The 20779-nt window shown below is 49.8% G+C and overlaps 3 protein-coding genes across 4 annotated transcripts in view; 1 reads left to right on the forward strand and 2 right to left on the reverse strand.

The window, feature by feature from the left end:
* ZZEF1 (zinc finger ZZ-type and EF-hand domain containing 1) overlaps nt 1-10676 on the reverse strand; it is a 55479-nt gene extending 44803 nt beyond the window's left edge. Inside the window, 6 exon segments of the mRNA XM_050321958.1 lie at nt 999-1209; nt 2285-2484; nt 3637-3808; nt 4556-4750; nt 6289-6433; nt 10292-10676. Coding sequence (XP_050177915.1) covers nt 999-1209; nt 2285-2484; nt 3637-3808; nt 4556-4750; nt 6289-6433; nt 10292-10630 — 1262 coding nt within the window. The 5' untranslated portion in view covers nt 10631-10676.
* Nucleotides 10677-11889: 1213 nt separating this feature from the next.
* LOC126643616 (neuferricin) lies at nt 11890-16941 on the forward strand. Its single transcript, XM_050322129.1, has 4 exons — nt 11890-12175; nt 12811-12951; nt 13556-13742; nt 14947-16941. The coding sequence occupies exons 1-4, from the start codon at nt 11890-11892 to the stop codon at nt 15158-15160; spliced, it is 828 nt and encodes a 275-aa protein (XP_050178086.1). The 3' UTR covers nt 15161-16941.
* Nucleotides 16942-17050: 109 nt separating this feature from the next.
* The window catches only part of ANKFY1 (ankyrin repeat and FYVE domain containing 1), a 30364-nt gene continuing 26635 nt past the window's right edge, over nt 17051-20779 (reverse strand). For both annotated transcript variants that reach the window (XM_050321962.1, XM_050321961.1), the window contains exon 25: nt 17051-20685. In XM_050321962.1, the coding sequence (XP_050177919.1) occupies nt 20553-20685 (133 nt within the window). In that variant the 3' untranslated portion in view covers nt 17051-20552. The remainder of the gene's footprint in view (nt 20686-20779) is intronic.

Here is a 20779-nt window from a genome sequence, read left to right on the forward strand (position 1 = left end):
AGTTTCACCAAAGTCATTCTACCCAATACTAAAGTTTAGGAGTTTTGCTTTATAATTCCAAACACTGAATCTGTAATTCCTGGAAGCCTCTTCTCAGTCAGCATAATTTTTTTTATGCTTTATCAGTTCAGAGTTCACGTGATATTTCTAAAAAAAATACCTGAACTGTACTAAAACTGAAGGCCCTCAGTTTTAGTAAAGCTTGCAACTGTGGAGCTTCCTCAGGTGTGGGTGTGCAGGAAGGTGTCAAAACTTTAAAGAGATCTCCCAGATGACACAAATTAAAAGATAAGCTTAATGGACTTTAACCTGCTGTACTCATTAACCTCACGAGCCCTGCTCCTCAGTTTGGTGGCACCGTGCTCACTGAGCTCTATAAAAGCTGATGTGGGTGTGGAGACATTTTCTTAGGATTCCAATCCTTCAAGTCATCACCCAGCAGAAGAGTTTGGCAATCAAACCAGGAAACGTTACATGGAAAATGGTCAACCAGCACAAGCAAAAATATCTGCACGGAGAGAGTGCACAGACTCGACTACATCCCCAGGGAAAGCCTGACAAGGCGTCCCACAGGCAGAAATCTGCTGAAAATTAGGCTAAATTAACCCTGTAAGGTTAATTAATGAACCTCATAAGGGGGAGATGTTAATTGTATCGATTATCAATATTGGAGAGTGAAAATTAATTAATTTTAGGCTTCTCAAAATCCCGACAAGTCAAAGCCGAGGTAAAAAAATGCTCAGTCATGGTTTAACAGTTAGATCAGACACAACAGCCAGGACAATCAGACTTGTTCCAGTGTGTGCAAATGGATAAAGGAGAAACATCAGAAATCTGAACAATGAGATGACAAAAAAGATGTTTAATCAACTCAGTGGAGGGAGTGGAAACCAGTTACACAAGGTGGATTAGTTTACTAAAGCCAGAAATATTTTAAAAAAAAAAAATAATTAAAAAACCCCAAATCAAATCCCCCAGCGGGGAAGTTTGGTACTCACTGAGTATTCTGTAAAATGGTGTGAACAAATGCTGGGTTGGTTTCCATGGAAGCTGTGACCAGAGAGGTCAGCAGGGACCAGTACCAGATGGCTGAGGCATCACACACAGACACTGCCACCTTCTTCACCCTCTGGTAGCCCACGGCCCGGAGCCCGTGGATCCTGGTGTCACACCCGTCACTAAGGCAACGCTTGATGTTTATCTGGACATCTGTCAAAACACAAAAACACACGTTTTTTTTTGGTTTTTCCCCTATTTCTTCTGCTGGATTAGATCCAGAAGAATGCAGATATTCTGAACAATAATTCCTCTAGAAACTCTTAGGGGAAAAAAAAATGGCTGGAGAGGTAAAAGTGTCCTCCCACATGGGACAAGCACACATGGGTTTCCTCCCTGTGCACACTATGATTCAGAAAATTTACCCTTTCAACAGTCCACTACATATGGTATGGCTAGAAATTAGGGGGGGGAAAAGTAGTAAAAGCCCCTCAAAGTGGAAAATAGATTATTTCACCAGTACCTTTCTACCTGCATACGTAGGTGGTGACTGGTTGTGGAGTTTGATGGGGAAAAGGAGAGTTTAAAGCCTAAAAGCAGAGTTTTAAGTGACACAACAATTTTCACTAAGTTCTTGACCATTTTGCACAGATGATGTCCTGATTACTTCTGAGGAACAATACCCTTGCTGCCCATTTCTTGTGGCAGTCCAAGTTCAACCCAGTGAAAAAGACCTATTTGAATCGAAGGGACAAAATTCCTGAAGCTGCAGAAACCATCTTAGGAAGGAGCAGCTTTCCTTGGATTGATTCCAAAATAGCACCCACAGAGCCACCAGACTCAAAAATAACACAGTTTAAAACCCCTGAGCATAAAACCTGTTTTACATCTGACCAATTTCAGAGTTTTGGTACTAAAAAAACACAGTTGCTCAGAAGGAGATTTTTTCCTAGATACTATCAGCCAACATATGCTTTCACTGTGCAAGCAAAGATATTTTAAAACTGCCCCTGTGTCTTCAAATGGAGAGGCTAAAATTGCATCTTTAGTCAATCTTCTCCTCAGCCCTGAGCCCACACTACAGACAGACCACGAGAAGGGCTCAGAAGACTCTTCCAGCCTAGCAATTCAACTACAATTAAATTGATTTCTCCTACCCAAAGATGAGGTCAGAAGTTTCACCTCTGATGGCTGACACTTCCAACACACCATTCCACCATCTACCCAACCTTTCACCTTCCAAAAAAGCAGCAAAACAATATCCCAGTGGGATCTTATATTGACTCACACATCTGACTAATGTTAGCGTTTTCCAACAGTGTTACGTAGCCAGTGATATTGCTTGGAATGTGAACATCTCGGACCTCCTGGAGACTGCTGGCATTCCTTCCCACTGCCACTGTGACCTGCTGTGGCATGTAACTCTGGTCACTGGCTGCCACTGCGATGGACAGGTGTCTCAAAACCACATCTGGTTTCATCTTTAAGCTGCGGAGCAAAGAAGATAAAACAGTTCTTGTAAAAAAGGAAGGCAAGCCAAGCCCTTTGATTTGATTGTTAACATATAGATTATATTATTCATTCATTTTCCACCTTCTTCAAACACAAATAAACCCTCTGAGCTTTACCTGATGCCTCACAGGTCTTCCTACAACCTCACATCATGGTGGACAAGTTAAAAAATTTTGACTTAAAAAACCCAATCATCTCTGAGAGTGAGACTGTAGATTTTTCTATTCCTACTTTCAACTGAGAATTCATCCTTCAGGAATAAAAATGCAGTGTCAATAATGACCAAAACGAGATTTTTTTTTTAAGTACACATTCTTAGGTCTGCCACTGAAAGAACACTGAACATTTCTGTTTCATTGAGCATTTTTGTTTCGTGGAACCTTCCAGACACTGGCAAAGCACTTCTATTCAAGTCCCAACCACTGCATCTGCACCACAGCTTGGAAAGCTTTGCTCCACAACAATGGCAGATGCAGGCATTTTACAGGTGAACTTTTATTTGGTTGTTAGGCCTTTAAACTTTATGCAGGGATTAATGACTTCTGCATAAAGTTTAACCCCCTAACCACCACTGTACTGCTCTGTCACTCATTAATTCCACGATTTTTTTTAATTGCACCCGTAGTGGGTTTGTGTGGTAAGGTTTTGGCAGTGGGGGGTTGTGTGGAGAGAGGAGCCTGCACTGGAGCAGCTTTGCTGGCAGGACTTGTGAGCCCCTGAGAAGGACTCATGGAAGGGATTCCATCCTGGAGCAGAAGAGCGTGATGAGTCCTCCCACTGGGGAGGAAGGAGTGGCAGAGACACGTGATGAACTGACCACAGCCCACATTCCCCACACCCTGAGCCTCTGAGGGGGAGGAGAGAGAGGAAAAGGGAAGAGGAGTTAAGCCTGGGGGAAAAGGGAGGGGAAGATTTGGTTTTATTTCCCCTTACCCTGCTCTGAATTAATGAACTCAATGCCCCCAGTGAAGTCTGTTTTGCCTGTGATGGTGTCGGTGAGTTGAGCTCTCCCTGTCCTTGACCCACCACAGCTTTTTGTTTCATTTTCTCTCCAGGGGAGGGGAGTGATGGAACAGCCTTGGGGGGCACCTGGAATGCAGCCAGGGCCAACCTGAGGACCCCCCTCACCGTATCCAGTGGGAACGGGCGCTCCCATCCGACTGCCAGAAGGAGGAGGTTTCCCCGTTGGTCATCTTGTCGATGTCGGCGGAATTGGACGAGGTCTCGATGTGGGTGTAGCACTTTGGGACAGACTTGAGCTTGTCTGACTCCTCACTGCCATTCAGGTCACTGGGGTACTCTGCAAGGACAAGCAACTGCTCAGAACGTGCTTCTCTGGCTTGCTTTGAGAACTGTTTACACCTTTATAGTAACTTTAACCTCAACCAAATTAAGTGTTTGGCACAGAACACAGCCTGTTTCTGACAGCAAAGTCTGATTTCACATAAAACTGCAATAATCTCAATCTACCACTCACAGTATGAAAACACTTCCACTGCCTGGAGTTCAATAGCCTTTGTCTCCTTTCATTGCTGGCCTCATCAGTGCTTTATCATTTTTGTGCCAAAATACAAACAGATGAAAGGAAAAATAAAACATCACAGAGAAAATCTCAATTCAGCTGCTCTAGGGAAGGGACAAAGCAGACTGTTTCCCCAGGTAACTTGATCTACTTCAACAGAAGTGCAGAAATCTGAAAATATCAAGTCAAGTTGAGAAGCAAAAGAGTCATCGCTCCAGGGGGATCACCAGGCCAGTCCCACAGAGAACAGGAAAAGACACACTACTTTCAGTCCAAAACAATAAAATATCTATTAATACTGAACAGCAAACATTCACTTCCCATGGAAACCAAGTTTTCTGGCAACCAGTAGAGATATTTGACTGAACAGCCAATATGGTAGCTCAGTAATGGTCAGGAGCACGATGAGAACATCCCAGTGTGGACGGTTCAATGGATGTGCCTCAAACAACGAAGAAAGAAAGCCACAGAAGAGTGCAGACCAACTCCATGCCCGTTAGAGGTGGCACAGCAGGCATCACACACCTCTCTCTTTCATGAAGAGTCGATCCAGAGAGTCCTTGAGCACGGAGGAGCGCATGGTGCAGATGTTGTTGAAGTACTCCAGCACGGGGTACGGGATGGCAGTGCTGGAGATGCGGTTCCGGTGCAGGAACCTCAGGATCATCGAGGCGTGAAGGCCCAGCCGCTCTTTCGATTCGGAAAATATATCGATGAAACCTGGAAAGAGACATTATTTCCTTGTGGTTTGGGGCACCACAACGTAAGAGGGGTATAAAGCTATTGGAGAGCATCCAAAGGAGCTACGAAGATGGGGAAGGGTCAGGAGGGGCCATGTGAGGAGCAGCTGAGGGCACTTGGTTTGTTCAGCCTGGAGGAGAGGAGATTGATGTCAGACCTGCCCAGGGTCTGCAGCTTCCTCCTGAGGGGCAGCTCCAATCCCTGCTCCCTGTGACCAGACCTGAGGGAATGGCTGGAGCTGTGTCAGGGCAGGGTCAGGTTGGATCTCAGGAAAGGTTCTTCCCCCACAGGGTGGGGTTGGCACTGAACAGGCTCCCCAGGGCAGTGGGCACAGCCCCAAGGCTGCCAGAGCTGCAGGAGGGTTTGGACAACGCTCTGAGGGACAGGCTGGGATTGCTGGGGTGTCTGTGCAGGGCCAGGAGCTGTTCTGGATGATCCTTGGGGGTCCCTTCCAGCTCAGCACATCCTGTGATTCTATGACCTGACTTGGCCAAGTCATCCCTTTCCCCCTCCACATCCTATGACCTGGGAAATCCAAATTAAGCATGGGACCCAATATTAGGGAACTACATTCCACCACAGGAAGTAGCTCAATTTTGTAACCTTCACAACAGGGAAAGGTGCAGGCAAATATTTCTGTGAGTTACTTGAAATGCCTGAAGGAGTTCAAACAATAACCAAAAATCTTATGCTTGTTTTGCTGTCCCAAAGCCTTACCTTCAATCCCTGAGTGAAGCAGCTGCTGCCTGGCTGACAAGAGGATGTACTTACATCACTCACTTGGAGCCACATTAAGCAGCTCACTTTGGCATTGTGGATTATTCCCAAAGAGATCTCTAATGCTTTTCATCAGCTTGGGAAGAAATTCCAGCTCCTTTCCATTAGTACTCTGAATCCCAGTGCATTTAGATGCACAGAATGGTATTCTAAGTCCTCTCCTCTGACTTATCTATAGCCAATTCTAGCCTTTCCTGTCTTATCTTTTAAGGCAAATCCCCTTTAGCCACTTACCATCCAAGGAAAGGCAGTAACTGATACTTCTCCCAGAAATTAAATTCGGGAAACCGACACTTTCTGAACCACACACCCTAAAACCTGAGTGATGTTTTAGCAGGATTTCAACTGCTGAGTAACAATGTAATAGTACTAAAGTGTGTGACTCATCCCCTGGAGCAGACTGGATTTATTCCTCCAGTGAGCAACTACAAGACTGCATTAGCTGGGCACTCAGCAAACCCCTGCAAGGAGCTCTGTTCTGTCTGTGAGATAAATCCCAGGGGGAAAAGACACTCCCCAGTCACACAGAGAAGAAAAGAGTGTTGTCTGTGAGAGGAAGTTCTGCACGTAATTACGGGAAACTTTTAATTTACAGCAACCTCACTTGTTTGATACTGAAGAAACAAGAACCTCCTGGAGTGTGGTTTTGATAAGATTAGGACAAGCAATTTCTTGAAGCAGCACCCCTTTTCCAGGGCAGGACTTGGGGAACCATGTGTTTTGTCCCTCTGCTGCCATACCTGGCACCAGTGAACAAGCCTGCAGTTGCCTGATTACGTGGCTCAGCTCCCCTTGTAGATTTGCTCCACTGGAATTCTTGAGGGCCTCCAGCATGTTCTCCACATCTACAGTGCCATCTCCTTCAACATCAAACTGTGCAAAGGCCTGAGGAGGGACAAAAAAAGAAAATTTATTTCAGCCTTTAATTCAAGGTATGGCATAGAAACATTGTAACACTATTAAGTCAAATCAGAACAATCAGTTGTCCATAATATTGGAGTCGTGGTAACAGGAAATCTGCAGTGTTTAGCAAGTTTGGAGGTATTTGCCCTGCCTCCCTATAAAAGTCAGCTGTAGTCATGCTTAGGTGGAGACAGCCCATCCCCTGCCCCAGTGAATCAGCAGGATCCATCCATGGACAGCTGGGATTGGGGGAAGGCGCTCACTGAAGAACCCCAGAAAGTTCTCCAGTGAAGGGTGGGTCGGCTGCAGAAGCCACACCTTCCATTACTCATCCCTCTCACTGCAGCCACTCCAGCTCCTTCAGGGCTGAAATATTTGCTTTGTTTAAGAAAACGTCCTGAGAACCAGAAGATTTTTTTTTTAAATGTGAGTTTCCTCCCATAAACTGTCCTCCTCCACAAAATACCAAAATACAGTTTGTCAAAGTATTTATGAAACAATGGAGAGTTAAAGAAGGTTTTTTTCTTCCTGAAGGGAACCACTGCCAGCTTTATTAACTTTGACCTTCATGTAACTTTTCATATAAAAAGTTGTGTTGAGCATGTACAAAAAGTAACTCACACAGCACTTCACAACTTTGAACTAACTAAAGTACGAGGTATTTTTATTCAGCTGAGCCTATAAAACAGATCCAAGCTCATAAATGTAAATCACTTTAACCAGCCACTTCAGAGAACTCATAGCCAGATTTTTAATAGTAGTGTGTCACTGGATCATATTTTCACAATCAGATTTAATTCTGAAACAAACTTTTGTTCAACTGCTTAAAAAAATGAGACTTATCCCAAAAGAGAAATGCAGTATCTCAAGAGCACCCACTTTTTCCCATCTAAATTGGAAATGCACTTAGAAAAGATATTTCTTTACAAGCCAGACTCGAGTCTCCCAGCCCTGAATTTGGTATTTCAAGTTCAGCCACAGGGCCAAGAAAACGTGGTGGGTCAGAACAGAGCACGCCATGGGGCTGTGTGAGCCAAGGGATCGCTGCTGCTTCAGTCTCTGGGTTTATTACCTGATTATCAATCTTGATGCACCATTAAAAGTCTATCCTAGAGAGCTGATCAGCTGAAAATAATCTGCCAATTAACCACGACATAATTACACCACTCAAATGAGAGCAAAGTCCTCAGAACACAACCAGAATCGAAGTGAGGTGTTTCAGCTGCCTGGAGCTCCGATGGCACTGAGCTGAATTTCAGCTCAGCAGCTTCAGAAAGTCTTGTTAAAAACGCAGCTGAAGCCAAAATAAGAATTCTCACTTTTAAAAAAAACTATTCTTGAGTAGGAAAGCTGGTGCTGAGCACCACGGCCAGTCCAGGAGGATGACATGGGGCCTCAAGCAGATCCCAGAACAAAAACCTTTGCTGGAGGAGGACAAGCCAGAGGGAACCAATTCTAACAGACATAACTCAGTTACCAAAACAATTCAGGGTACAGTTTCACACCATCCTCACCATCGTGACTTCTTCTCTTCATATTTGAAGGCAAACTGTGCAGTTACAAAGCTACAAAGTGAGCAAGTTTTGTGACGTTACAGGTGAAGATAAAACACACACAAAACAACGAGGCTGGGTCTGCTGACATCCACTTTAAACCTGTTTCTTACACTTTCATGTCAGGAGGGATTACCACATGTGTGCTTGTCTTTGCATCTCAATGCAGGATTTTGTTATTTGATTTTTAAACTCCTCCTGTGATCTCAGGAGATTGCACCAAACCAAGAACCCTACAATTATTTTGTGACTGTTCAGTATAACCAATCACTATGTTTGACACAAAGCATCCACAATTTCCACTGCTGCCCTGTGCAATGGGGGACAGGCCAAAAAAAGGGGGGGAAAAAAATCAATGTATCAACCTGTACTCTGAGTTTTTGAGTTTTTTTCAGCCCTGGCACATGCTGTAAATGCAGCAGCAGCTTTACCACAACCCAGCTGCATCTCACCCCTAAATAAAGGCATTAAATCCTCAGTTCCTACCCAGCTCAATCCTGAACACGAAGAAACATCTTTCCTGGGATATGATGTGTGAAGAGGGCTGCTTGGAAATAGAGCACATGTTAAAATCAGCCCCTCATCTCCCAGCTCCTGAGCTGGGTGGCAGGACAGGACTCTGTGTTTGCCCCTCTGCTCCTGGCAGAACTGCAGCATTAATGCTGCCAGCAGGGCATGACAGCTACTCGAGCAGCACTGAATTAAAGAAAAAAAAGGGATTCAGAGGTTCAGTTTACCTAGAAAACAGATTCTGCATTTGAAGATTTGGAGAGAGGTTCCCTTTGCCCATAAAGCATCCCAGGTATGTGCTCCCAGCTGAGAGCAGGGACACTGGCAGGGCAGAGCAAAACTCGCTCTGTGCCAGACAGGCCTCTGTGAACAGCAAAAAGTGGCACCTACTGACCTGCCAGCCCCAAAGTGACTCCTCAGCAGTGCAAAACACAGCCAGGAAATGTCCCAACCACCCCCTCGAAGCCAGCTCGTGGGCTGGGGACGGGGACAGAGACGATGACACCGAGGTTTCCCACCCAACTGCCCACGCAGGACAGCGCAGAGGTGACCACACAAAACCCCGGGAGGAGCTTTCTCCCCACGGCCCAGGGCAGGAAATGAAACCCAAACAAACAGATTCTTCGTGCAGGGGAGGACGTGAGGAGCCTCAAAGCACCCCTGAGCCCGCGAGGCTCAGCTGTTTGTGCAGGACGAGGAACCCCAGCGGGCCAATCGCACCCTGGAGCCGCTGTAAATGAAGAAGTGTTTGTGGCCGCCTCTCCTCGCACAGGAACTGGAAGCGGGGGCAGCGTTTTACCGAGCCACTTGAACCAGGGTGATCTAAACCCACCCCAAAATGAGTCCCTCCCAGTTCCCAGTAGCTGTTCCTCTGTCAGCAGCGACTCGAGGAGTGTGTGCGTGATTTATCAGTTTACACAGTTACTGTGCCACTCAAAGGCAGCAGGAAGTGACTGGGGAGCCCCAGGAACTGCCCGCAGGGAGGAATTCAGACACAGCCACTTTCTCAGCTCAGTGTGGAATTCCCAGCAGGGTATTCTGCTGCACTTTGGATGGCTAAAGCTTAGATGTTCTCGACATTAAAATCCCTGTACCCCCTCAACCACTAAAACCTCACCTGTCTGTGCAGAGTTAGGGGTACACCACTTCCTTGCAAGTTTTCCAAAACTCTGACTTTCCAGTAAGTAATGAGACACCAACCTGACAATTCTGCTGCTGGTTTTAAAAAGCTACAATAAAACCCAGCCTGGCAAACTTTGACTCGCTGATAACACTGGGAAGTACAGCAGAGGAATTGCTCAGGCAGGATTTCCAACCTGTGCTCCCGCCAGCAGAAATACCGCAGTAAATACCCATTTTATCCACAAGTGACTGCTGAGCACGATCACTGATAACTGGCACAAATTAAAAAATAAATAGAAAAAAGAAAGGAGGTATCAGGGAGCGGACAGGCTGCTATCAGCACCAGCAGCTGCTCTGCCAGCCTGGTGCGGAACCCTCCGGCCTGGCCTCGCCCCTGGCACCAGGAGGGGTGTCCGGGGTCGTGTCCGTGGTCAGGGAGCCGGTGCCGAGGGCAGACCCGCCCCGGGGGGTTCCCCCGGCCCCGCAACCCCCGGCGGGCAGGCGGATCCCTGAGCTCAGCCCCACCCTGGGAGTGCCCAAGGCCAGGCTGGACGGCGCCCGGAGCAACCCGGGCTCGGGGAAGGTGTCCCTGCCCGTGGCGGAACGGGCTGGTCCGTAAGGGCTCCCCTGCCTCGGTGCTCCCCGGCGGTCTCACCTCCTCGCTCTCGCCGCGGTTGCCGGCCGCCAGCCGGGACACGTTCTCCAGCACCTCGCAGAACTGCTCCAGGCTCACGGCCTCCTCCCCGCGGCTCAGCCGCTCCTCCAGCCACCGCACCAGCGAGCTGTGGTGCCGCGACACGAGCGGCTCGGGCAGGGCCGCGTCCCGCAGCCGCGCCGTGGCCTCCCGCAGCCGGGCCTGCTCCAGCAGCACCTCGGCCGGCGGCAGCGCCGGGGCGGCCGCGCCGGGCTGGGGCGCGCCGCCCGCCGGCCCCTCCATGCCTTCCTCGGCGCCGTCCTCCTCCTCCTCGCTGCTGTGGCTCGCCGCCGTCCCCATGAGGCGCTCGGAGCCGCCGCCGCCGCCGCCCGGCCCGGCCCGGCCCGCCTTACTCAGCAACTTCCCGCCCGCAGCACCTGTCAGCGCGGGCCGCCGCAACGCCGCAAAGCGCGCCGGGACACAACGCCGCGCCGCGCCACACCGCCGCAAAGCGCGGCAGAGGGAGTCGTAAAGCTCCGCCCCCAGCCCCACCCCTGACCGTGACGTAAGAGGGGAGGAGGAGGAGATGGAAAAGAAGGAAAAGGAGGAGAAGGATAAGAAGGAGGAGAAGGGAAGGAGGAAGAGGAGAAGGAGATGGAGAGGAGAAGGGGAGGAGATGGAGAAGATCGAGAAGATCGAGATGGAAAAGGAGAAGGAAAAGGAGAAGGAAAAGGAGGAGAAGGATAAGAAGGAGAAAAGGAGAAGTAGATGGAGATGGAGAAGGGGAGAAGGAGATGAAAAAGGAGAAGGAGATGAAAAAGGAGAAGGAGATGGAGAAGGAGGAGGAGATGGAGAAGGAAAAGGAGGAGATCAAGATGGAAAAGGAGGAGAAGGATAAGAAGGAGAAAAGGAGAAGTAGATGGAGAAGGAGAGAAGGAGATGGAGAAGGAAGAGATGGAGGAGGAGAAGGAGAAAAGGAGAAGTAGATAGAGATGAAGAAGGGGAGAAGGAGGAGATGGAGAAAAGGAGAAGTAGATGGAGATGAAGAAGGGGAGAAGGAGGAGATGGAGAAAAGGAGAAGTAGATGGAGATGAAGAAGGGGAGAAGGGGAGAGGGAGATGGAGAAGGAGGAGGAGATGGAGAAGGAAAAGGAGGAGATCAAGATGGAAAAGGAAAAGGAGGAGAAGGATAAGAAGGAGAAAAGGAGAAGTAGATAGAGATGGGGAAGGGGAGAAGGAGAAGATGGAGAAGGAGATGGAGAAGGAGGGAAGGAGAAGGAGAAGTAAGAGAAGGAGCGGCTGCAGCGGATCCATCGCAGGGAATAGGGAGGATTTGGGCTTGGAATGGCGTGCTCTGATGGGGAGAGCCTGCGCCTGGAGAACAGAACACTGAGAGGGGGTCTCCTTAATCCCCATGCTCCCACACTCCGCTCAAAGACAGGACAAGGAGCAGCCACCCTAAACCAAACCACAACAAGCTCCACCTCCACGTGACGATGGCAGAGCCTCCTCCCTCTTCTGGCCACGTCCCAACCCACCCTGGGCGAGGTCCGGGAGCACGCCGAGATCCCTCCCACCGCATCCCGTCACGCCGCGGTTCCGTAAGAGCGGTCGGCGGGGATGTGGCGGGCCTGGAACCCGCGGGGCTCGAACCCGCGGCCCCGGAGGCAGGAGGCGCCCAGGCACAGCAGCGCCGCGGCCGCGGCGCTGCTGTGCCTGGGCGCCGCCTGCCTCCGGGGCCGCGGGTTCGAGCCCCGCCGCCGCCTGCTCGGAGCCGCCGAGCTGAGCCGCTACCGGGGCGCTCCCGGGGATCCCGGGCTCTACCTCGCCGTGCTCGGGAGGGTTTTTGACGTGCAGAGAGGCCGCCGACACTACGGGCCGGGCGGGGCTTACAGCGCGCTCGCAGGTAGGTGGGGCTGGGGAGGGTGATGGGGGCTTGGCTGAGGGAGGAGGTTGGTGGGGGGTGTGAGGGATTCACCCCCTGGCTGAGGGAGGAGGTTGGGGGGTGGTCTGAGGGATTCACCCCCTGGCTGAGGGAGGAGGTTGGAGGGTGGTCTGAGGGATTCACCCCCTGGTGAGGGAGGTTCCCCCTTTGGTTGAGGGGGATTTCACCCCCATCTTGGCTGGGGGTTCATTCCCTGGAAGAGGAATTGGGATCTCACCCCTGGCTGGGGAGTTCACTCCCAGGCTGGGGAATTCAGCCCCCGGCAAAGGAGTTCACTCCATGGCTGGGGAACAGGGTCAGACCCCTGGCTGAGGGTTTTGCTCCACGACTGAGGGATTCACCTCCTGCCTTGGGGGATTGGCTCCCATGTCGGGAGTTTCATCCCCTTAGCAAAAGGAATTCATTCCGTGGCTTGGGAATTGGGGTCTCACACCCTGGTGTGGGAATTCACTCCCTTGGCTGGGGGATTCACTCCACGACTGGAAACTCACTCCGTGGCTGGGGGATTCATTCCACGACTGGGGACTCACCCCCTGGCACAGGAATTTGCTTCCAGTCTGGGGTCTCACTCCCTCTCTGGGGGTCTCACCCCACAGGCAGAGATGCCACCAGAGCGTTTGCCACGGGCGACTTCAGCGAGTCCGGGCTGGTGGACGATGTGTCGGCGCTGTCCCCGCAGGAGCTGCTCTCCATCCAGGGCTGGCTGAGCTTCTACAGAGAACACTACGAGCCCGTGGGTAGGTGGTAGGACGGGGGGGGCTCACGGGGACACACAGGGGATGGGGAGAAAGTTGGAAGGCTGGGGACAAAATACCAGGTTTCATCTCTGGGGCATCACCTTGGGGAGGGTTTCTCTGTGCTGCAGACCCCGAGCCCTCCGAGTGCCTGGCACACCCAGGTTTAGGTCTGCTTCCCTCTGAGGTGAAGCTGAACAGTTTTCCCACCTGGGCTGTCAGCTCTGCCCTGCTTTTCCTGAGCCAAAGGCATGGAGCCAGCCTGCAATCAGCAGGACTTGGGAGACTGCAGGAACAGCAGTGCAGGGAAACTGTTTTGGGGAAAGAGGTGCATGGGTGGGTTCTGCAGCTGGAAGTGGCTTTGGTTTCTGGTCTTTAATGCCTGTGCCTGAGCTTGTCCTGTGTGGATTTATTAATATGGGTAAATTGCTGGGTGATCCAAGAGTTGCTTGAAGGGATGTAAGCTCAGTTCAGTTCTAAAATTGGGCCGTGGTGACATCCTCCTTTTTTTCTGCCTTCACATAACAAATTACACATAAAAAGTCACCAGGACTGTGCATTTTCTCTGCATGGAAACACTGTGATCTTAATTGATCTTCTCTCCCAGGGAAGCTGGTGGGCAGGTTCTACGATGAGAACGGGGCACCCACGGAAGCCCTGAGGGAGGCTGAGGCTGCCATTGAGGAAGCTCTGAAATTCCAGGCAGAAAGTGAGCAGAGGAAGCAGCAGTTCCCACCCTGCAACTCTGAGTGGAGCTCTGCCAAGGGCACCCGCTTCTGGTGCTCCACAGAGAGGTAAACTGCCTTCCCACATCGTGGGTCCTTTGGGGCAGAGCATTTCTGCCCCCTTTTGAGTGCCATGCACTGTGTCATTGCTCCCCTGGTGGGAGCCCGACCCCCTCCTCCTGTCAGGGAGTTGCAGAGAGTGAGAAGGTCCCCCCTGAGCCTCCTTTTCTCCTCTTCTCTCACACTGGAATCAAAATCAGGCTTCAGAATTTGCCACATGTTCTCAGGAAAACAGGACAAAATCCCCAGTAGGACTGGCACTGGAGCAGGTTCTCTCCCCTCTCAGGAATACAAGCATGAAGTTGTGTTTTTGACACAGTTTCACAGCCTGTCTGACAGGCTGCTGCCACAACAGTTTTCACTTAAACCACATAAAAATGAGGTTGAGCTTTGAACAGTCATTTCCTACCTACTTTCCTACTTACTTGTGTTCTGCTCTCCGTTTGGGGACTGTTTTGTTTGAAGATTAAATCATTTCACAGCCCACACTGCAGAGTGGTCGGGCTTCACATCAGTCCCCCGCAGCTCTGGGGACCTTGGGGACCTGCCCCTCTGTGTGACTGAGCGTGGGGGCAGCCTTGGGACAGGTTCCCAGCTTTAAAAGCTGCTGTGCCTGGGGGAACAGGCACGATTGGGCCTAGAAGGAGTCACTTAAAGGTGTAGAGACACCATGAATTGGCTGGGGAACTACTTGAAACTTTTTCCTTCTGCCCTGGGTCTCCAAATCAGTGTGTTCAGGGCAGGCACAGAAGGCCTTGAGCAGCCTGGTTTGGTGGAAGGTGTCCCTGCTCGTGGCAGGGGGTGGATTGGATGATCTTTACGGTCCCTTCCACCCAAAAGATGACGTGTGGTCACCTGCGAGCAATGAGGTGCCTCCAGAACAGGCATTTTGCTGTGTTCCAATTCCAGTGATTCCTTTTCCAGCAGTGGCAATGTGGGACACAGAAGTTGGTCACTCCCACAAGGGTGACAGTGTGTAGCAGCAGTGATGAAACCAGGTTGAGGCCTGGGGTTTCTGAAGCACAGCCAGTGAAAAGGTATCACAGAGCTGTGGGGTGGGGGCTGCTGGGAGCAAAGTCAACCTCAGTGGGGTGTATTGTTAGTTCTAATTCCCCCAGATTGCTTTGTGTGTTTTTTTTTCTAATGATCTTCTGTGCACTGGAAGCATTTCCATGGGTGTGAGTTGTAATTTATTTTCCTTTTGCCTTGCCAGTGGGGGCGTGAGCAGAGGCTGGGCCGGAGTCCCTCGCAGGCTGTACCGCCCTGGCTCCAGGGGCAGTGGCTGTGTGTGTGTGAGGAGCACAGGGCCCCCCTGGGGCCACCCCCCCTCCTCCCAGCACAGCGACAGGGGGGACCTGGATAACCCTCACCTGCAGGAGTACCAGGGCTGCCCTCCCCTGGCCGAGCAGTGTGTGCTCCCAGGCTGATTCCAGCTGCTGCATTCCAGGGGGAATCCTGCAGGGAACATGGCACTGTGGGGGGGATGCAGCTCCAGCTCCACTCCTTCCACCTGTCTGTGCCAATAGCAATTCCATGTTATTTGTGATGCTTTCTAACCTGTGGAGATGGAGGTGAGGGAGGGGGGAAACACTTTAGCCCAGTTAGTGGCTGCAAAATCAGTAACAGAGTATTTCTGTGGTGTTTTTACAACTGCAAGATGCACAGCCTGAACTCTATTTAAAACCTGCTTTCTTGTGCAGCCAGGAAAGAGATGTTTGGTGTGCTCAGTGAGCACAGAGCTGCTGCAGCATCACTGACCTCAGCTCCTGCACCGTCCTCAGGCCCTGCTGCATTTCTGTGCTGATGCTCCTCCCCAGGCACCCGATTCACTCCAGAGGGTTTAAAGGTAGCAGGGAGAAGCCTGAATGTGTCCTACAATGAGGGGACAGTATCTGGGAGCTTGTGCAGTTGGGCTACACACAACCTTTATCAGTGTCTTGGAGTACAGAAGGCAAAGGCCAGAGCTGGCTTTGCTCATTCAGTGTTTGCATTAGACAGTGGAAGCCACCTATGAGGGTTGTTGGTTTATATTAACCTCCCCCTCCTGCTCTGTGATTCACCACTTTCAAACTCTTCAGATCAGGAATGAGTAGTTTTAAATAGCTTTTGTTACTGCCTGTGTGGCAACGCAACCATCCAATAATCTGCCTCCTCTTTCCATTCTGGTCTGTGGCATCCTCCCATCTGCTCTGTGCCCATCAGGCTGAGCTGGATGTGCCCATCACAAGGCCCAATTCCCTTAAAATCCGTGGCAAAATTCAGTATTACGAGTGATTCTTAGAAGAGCAGGGCAGGTCCTTACCACTTTTCTGCTGAGAAGGGCAAATGAACACCTGCACAGGGCCCAGGCACTCTGAACCCCGGGCTGCAGGGAAGCAGGTGCTGCTTTTTGTAGAATCTGCTGTTAAAATCAGTTCCTGGTGTAGCTGAGCCTCGAGAGTCCAGCAGAGCAGTCTGTGCTGAGCTGTGGTCAGCTCTTTGCCTTAGGGCAGCTGCCACCTATTTAAAACACGTGTTTGGAACTTCATTTTTAGCTACTGCCACCTCCAAAGAGAGACCCCAGAGCTAAATGATCAATTAATTAGCAAGCTTACAGGAGGCTGGGCAGCAATTAATTCACAGTAACAGTAATCACTCCCTGGCTGCAGGACTTTTAACAGCCCTTCTCACTGATAAAGCTCAGATGATGCTACAGCTGCCACGGATGGAGCCACAGAGCAACTTAAACGTGTAAATGCTTGTAAGAGAAAGCAAGTGAAGGTGGACAGCTCTAACTTCCAAGCAAGTCTGATCTTGCTGTAACACTCCAGCACTGCACAAACAGTGCTGAGGGGATGGATGGTTGTGATTGCAGGAGCTACACCAAAATCAACTCAACTGCTGCAGGAAGGCAGGGCAGGAGGATGTTGCTTTAAGGTAAAGTTGGTTGAAAACCAATTCACAGTTTATTTCTCAGTTTAGTGTTCAGAGTCACGGGGTGGGGGAAGTTTGTCTTGCACTGGGAATAAGTCATCTATTAAAGCAAACAGGGAGACACCCTCAGTGACCTGAGGTGCTCCAGGCCTGGGGGAGCTGGACTGTTTCACTGATTGCAGATCAGTCTGGTATAGGGCATTCACATCTTGCCAGCCAAAAGAAAGTGCAGCAGTTCCACGTGAACACCTGGAATAATTTCAGAACAAAGAATAAAAGTTGTCATGCCCAAGTGGATGCTGTATCCCTGGTTTTCCTTGTGGTTTGGAGGGATGGCTGGCAGAGGGGCAGCTCTCCCCAGGAGCAGATGTGTCCTTAGCAAGGTTTCACCTCAGGATGCATCGTCTAGTTCTGCATTTTATTACAAGTAGAATCATTACACAACAAAGTAATGCATATTGGAAAAATACATTTTTACACTGACTCCAGACAAACATTGCAGATAAAATGCCATTGTTCTAAGACTTCCTTTTCTATTTCACAGAGGGTATTAGAAGGTTCAGAGTTACTTCTGTCACTCATACAAGCTTTGATTTTTCTAGAGACAAGTTTGCTGCAGTGCCCACCTCTGCTGGTTACAGACAAGAGAGGACTTGCCTATTAACATTTGATCTACACAACAATCCAGCCTTGGCCTCCCACACTGTTCCATGTTAGTTTAGAAGCACTACTGAGCAGTTGTACAAGCTGTTAATCTCCAGCACAGGAAGTCATTAAGGCAGGTCAGCTTTTAGCCAGCAACTCTGCAGTACCTTCAACACCGACCTTCTCACTCCACTCAGTGGTGTGAAAGGGTGACTGCGCCTCTCACAGAGACACAACATCTCAGCCAGACCACGGTTTGTGCTTGTGTAAGAGTGCTGGGTGGCTGCAGTCAAAAGGAATCCAGTCTCAGAACAAAAAGCTACAGCAACTGAAGCACCCGACTGCCCAGGCAGCCCAGCCCACGTGCCTGGAGCCTGGGGTGGCAGCAGCGCTTCCCAGGACACCCCTTTGCCTTCCATTTACCCTTTTGTTCAAGGCTGGGCAGACTTCAAATTAATAGAAACCACTAAGAGACAGCAGGGGGAGGGGGTGGGGGTTTGGTCACCACTGTGTTAATGCTACAAAAAGGGAGGAGCAGTTTTTAGAGCTGGAAATGTGTTGACCCCACGTGCCTGGCTCCCATCTGTGCCCTGCAGGGGAGCATTGCCAGCAATGTCCCAGGAGTGCCAGAGGCCTGAGAGCTCAGACAGAGCTGGGCAGAGTGTGAGGGGCTCAGTCCCACCACACCACTTGTTGGGTGGATCAACCTCCTCAGCTGAACTAGGAAAGAACTGACTTGGGTTTTGGTTCAAGCTGTGAGCTTTTCCCCTTTAGCTCTGGCAGAAAGCTGTTCAGAGTTGGCTGGAAGGAAACTATCTCAAAGGCACTTTAAAATGATCAAATTTGCTGAATTTAGTTGCTTTAATGAACTCTTCAGACTGTACATTTATCAATAACCTTAACTTTCAGACTTCAGAAAGAAAGCTGGGACAGCACTGGCTGTACACAGCAAACCAGGAGCGCTACAGATGGTTTCCCAAATCTTTCCCAGAGTTTTACACAGTTTTAATTAATATTCTACTTTCCAAAAGAGTAACTAGCCAGCCTTAAACTTGCCATTCAGTTGAGTTTTCACCAGATCCACATTTTTCCATCAGTTAAAAGCTTATTCTGTTAGAGCTGAGCTCCCTGTTCCCTTTGCCCCTTGCAGAGAAGTCACTGAAAGAGTGATGTTCCAGTGCAGTTGTGCAGTTTTCCAGTTGAGTTGAAGTCCCCAGGCTGTGGCCTTGGAAAACCACTCCTCTGCCAGTGTCTGGAAGCGTTCTGAGCACACATTTACCCTCCCCAGCACCGCAGTCACCGTGTTCCCATGGGACACTCTACAGTCAGGAGTCTTTCACAAATGCACTCTCTCCATCATTAACTTTCACTGCTACAGACGTAGAGCCACTGACACCCTGAAACATCAGAAAGCAATGGACTAAAAGTACAATGTTTGCCATCACCTATTTCACTCAAAGAACCCAGACTTGCTGTTGACTGACATTATTAGTTCTGTCACCAGCATTAACTGACACCACTGTTTCCCCACATTCACCTACAATGCTACACCAGAGATGCACCCTTTGGATCAGGAACTGTGTTAAGAGCCCAGCTGTGTCACCCAGGGCATTCTGCTGGAACAGGACAGCAGCAGCCATCAAACACTGAGGGAGACTTGTATTGTCATCCATTATTCCTCCCGGTGTTACAGGGGTGATTCCAGTTACAACGTGTGCATCTTGGGAGATCAAAGTGCAGATCAAGTGAGACTTGACGTGAATTCATTGTGCAAACATCAGCAGTTACACCCTCTGCTATCCTCTCCTTGTACAAGTTTGAGAAAAACCTCAAGCAAGTCTCCCCTGCAGCAGCAGTCTGGTTTATCATCTGGCCTGGTTTATCATCTCATCTGACTCTCAAAGACTGACAAGTCACTATTCCAAACAGGGCAACGTGTCACCAAGTGTCCCTGTGTTCACTGGAGATAACAGTCATTAAATCAGTGCACACCAGTTCATGGAGCACAGGTGAGGAATGCTGAGCTGAGTCTAAACTAGGTTCATCTCTTGGGATAAAAAGAGCCTTGGCATGGCATGGACTTTTGCTCACGTACCCATTTTTCCTAACTGAAGCCTCTGCCCACCAAATCACAACTTGGTCTACCAGCAAAGTCCTTTCCTGTTTACCTGCACAACGTGGTGCTGGGTTTTCCCAGACAACCATTGTTTAATAGAGCATGCCCAGCCTAGATTAGAACACTGCAGCTTTCTCCTAACAGGAAGCCTCCAGGTGCACTCCCACTGACCAACCACCCTGCTGAACACGGCCCCAAATGTAGTGTCTGGAGTGCAGCCCAGTGCACACTGGCAGGGCTCACAGCAGGCCCTGGGAACCCAGGGAGTGCTGCTGTCCCTCCTGGGTTCCTAATGCACTTCAGCATTTATTGCTGTGCTGAGTCTGCTGGCCCAGGTTTAGTGTTCCTCCTTCAGCAAACTCAGCCACTGACACGAGTTCCCTGGACTGGAAGGACCAGCGACGTGAAAAGGAAAGTGCAACGAGGACCGACGGTTCTAGCAGGGATGAGCAAGAGCATTTACTGCCTCAAACAATCCTGCACTTCTCCTGAACATGCTAAAGCTGATGAGACTTTGCTGAGGAGGTATCAAGATGTGGGTCTGCAATTCTGACTGCTCTGCATCAGATGGTGTAAAGCTTTCTGTTGTAAGGCCACAATTCTGGAGCTCTACTTAGAACTACCCTGGGTGTGAAGAGTTTCTTGAAATGAACAGTGGTTGCAATAGCTCAGTTTAGCTTCACAAGAAGTCTTCTCTAGAGAAGGGGAACGTTTATCTTTAAGACAAAGCAAAGGAAGATAACCTGGTTACCCTGAAACTTAATGCCATCTCTACTAAGCAGCCTGAAAGCCACAGGACTTAATAGAGTTGCTCAGTGCAAAGCACCATGTCAAGGACACACCTGTTTTGCATCGATTCAGTCTCCAGTTCAGCTTCCATACCCCACTGCAACTAGAAGAGGGTCTAAGTTCTTTTGTCACTTGGTTGCCACGATCCACTCAAATTCCTAGTGAAGTCTATCACAGCCTGATACATTTACAGTCATACAAAGTCATTTATACCAGAGTATATCATAACAGGGTCCTTAATTAGTTCAGTCTATTGCAGAAGACGTGTATAGGCCTCCTCTTCCCTATCCAGAGGGCTTGTAAGCAGAGCTGCTGTCAGGAGCACTGACTGGGAATCCCTTTCCTTCCACACCATACTAGGAGACTCCTCCCAGAGTCAGGACATCAAAGCAGATGTTGCAAACTCGGACTGGCTTGTTCAGATCAAATTTGATGATGGGAATCTCCTTTGTTGAGCACTTATGGCAGAGCAGGCGTCCACAGTGTCGGCTGTTGGCACAAGAGGGGTGGGGGAAAAGGGAGTTCACTCCTAATGAACACCAGGATTTTATCCTTTGACATTCTTTATCAGTGCTGTCATCAC

This window comes from Myiozetetes cayanensis, unplaced genomic scaffold (assembly GCF_022539395.1).
Source record: "Myiozetetes cayanensis isolate MyiCay16 unplaced genomic scaffold, myiCay2020 scf27, whole genome shotgun sequence".
Classification (NCBI taxonomy): domain Eukaryota; kingdom Metazoa; phylum Chordata; class Aves; order Passeriformes; family Tyrannidae; genus Myiozetetes; species Myiozetetes cayanensis.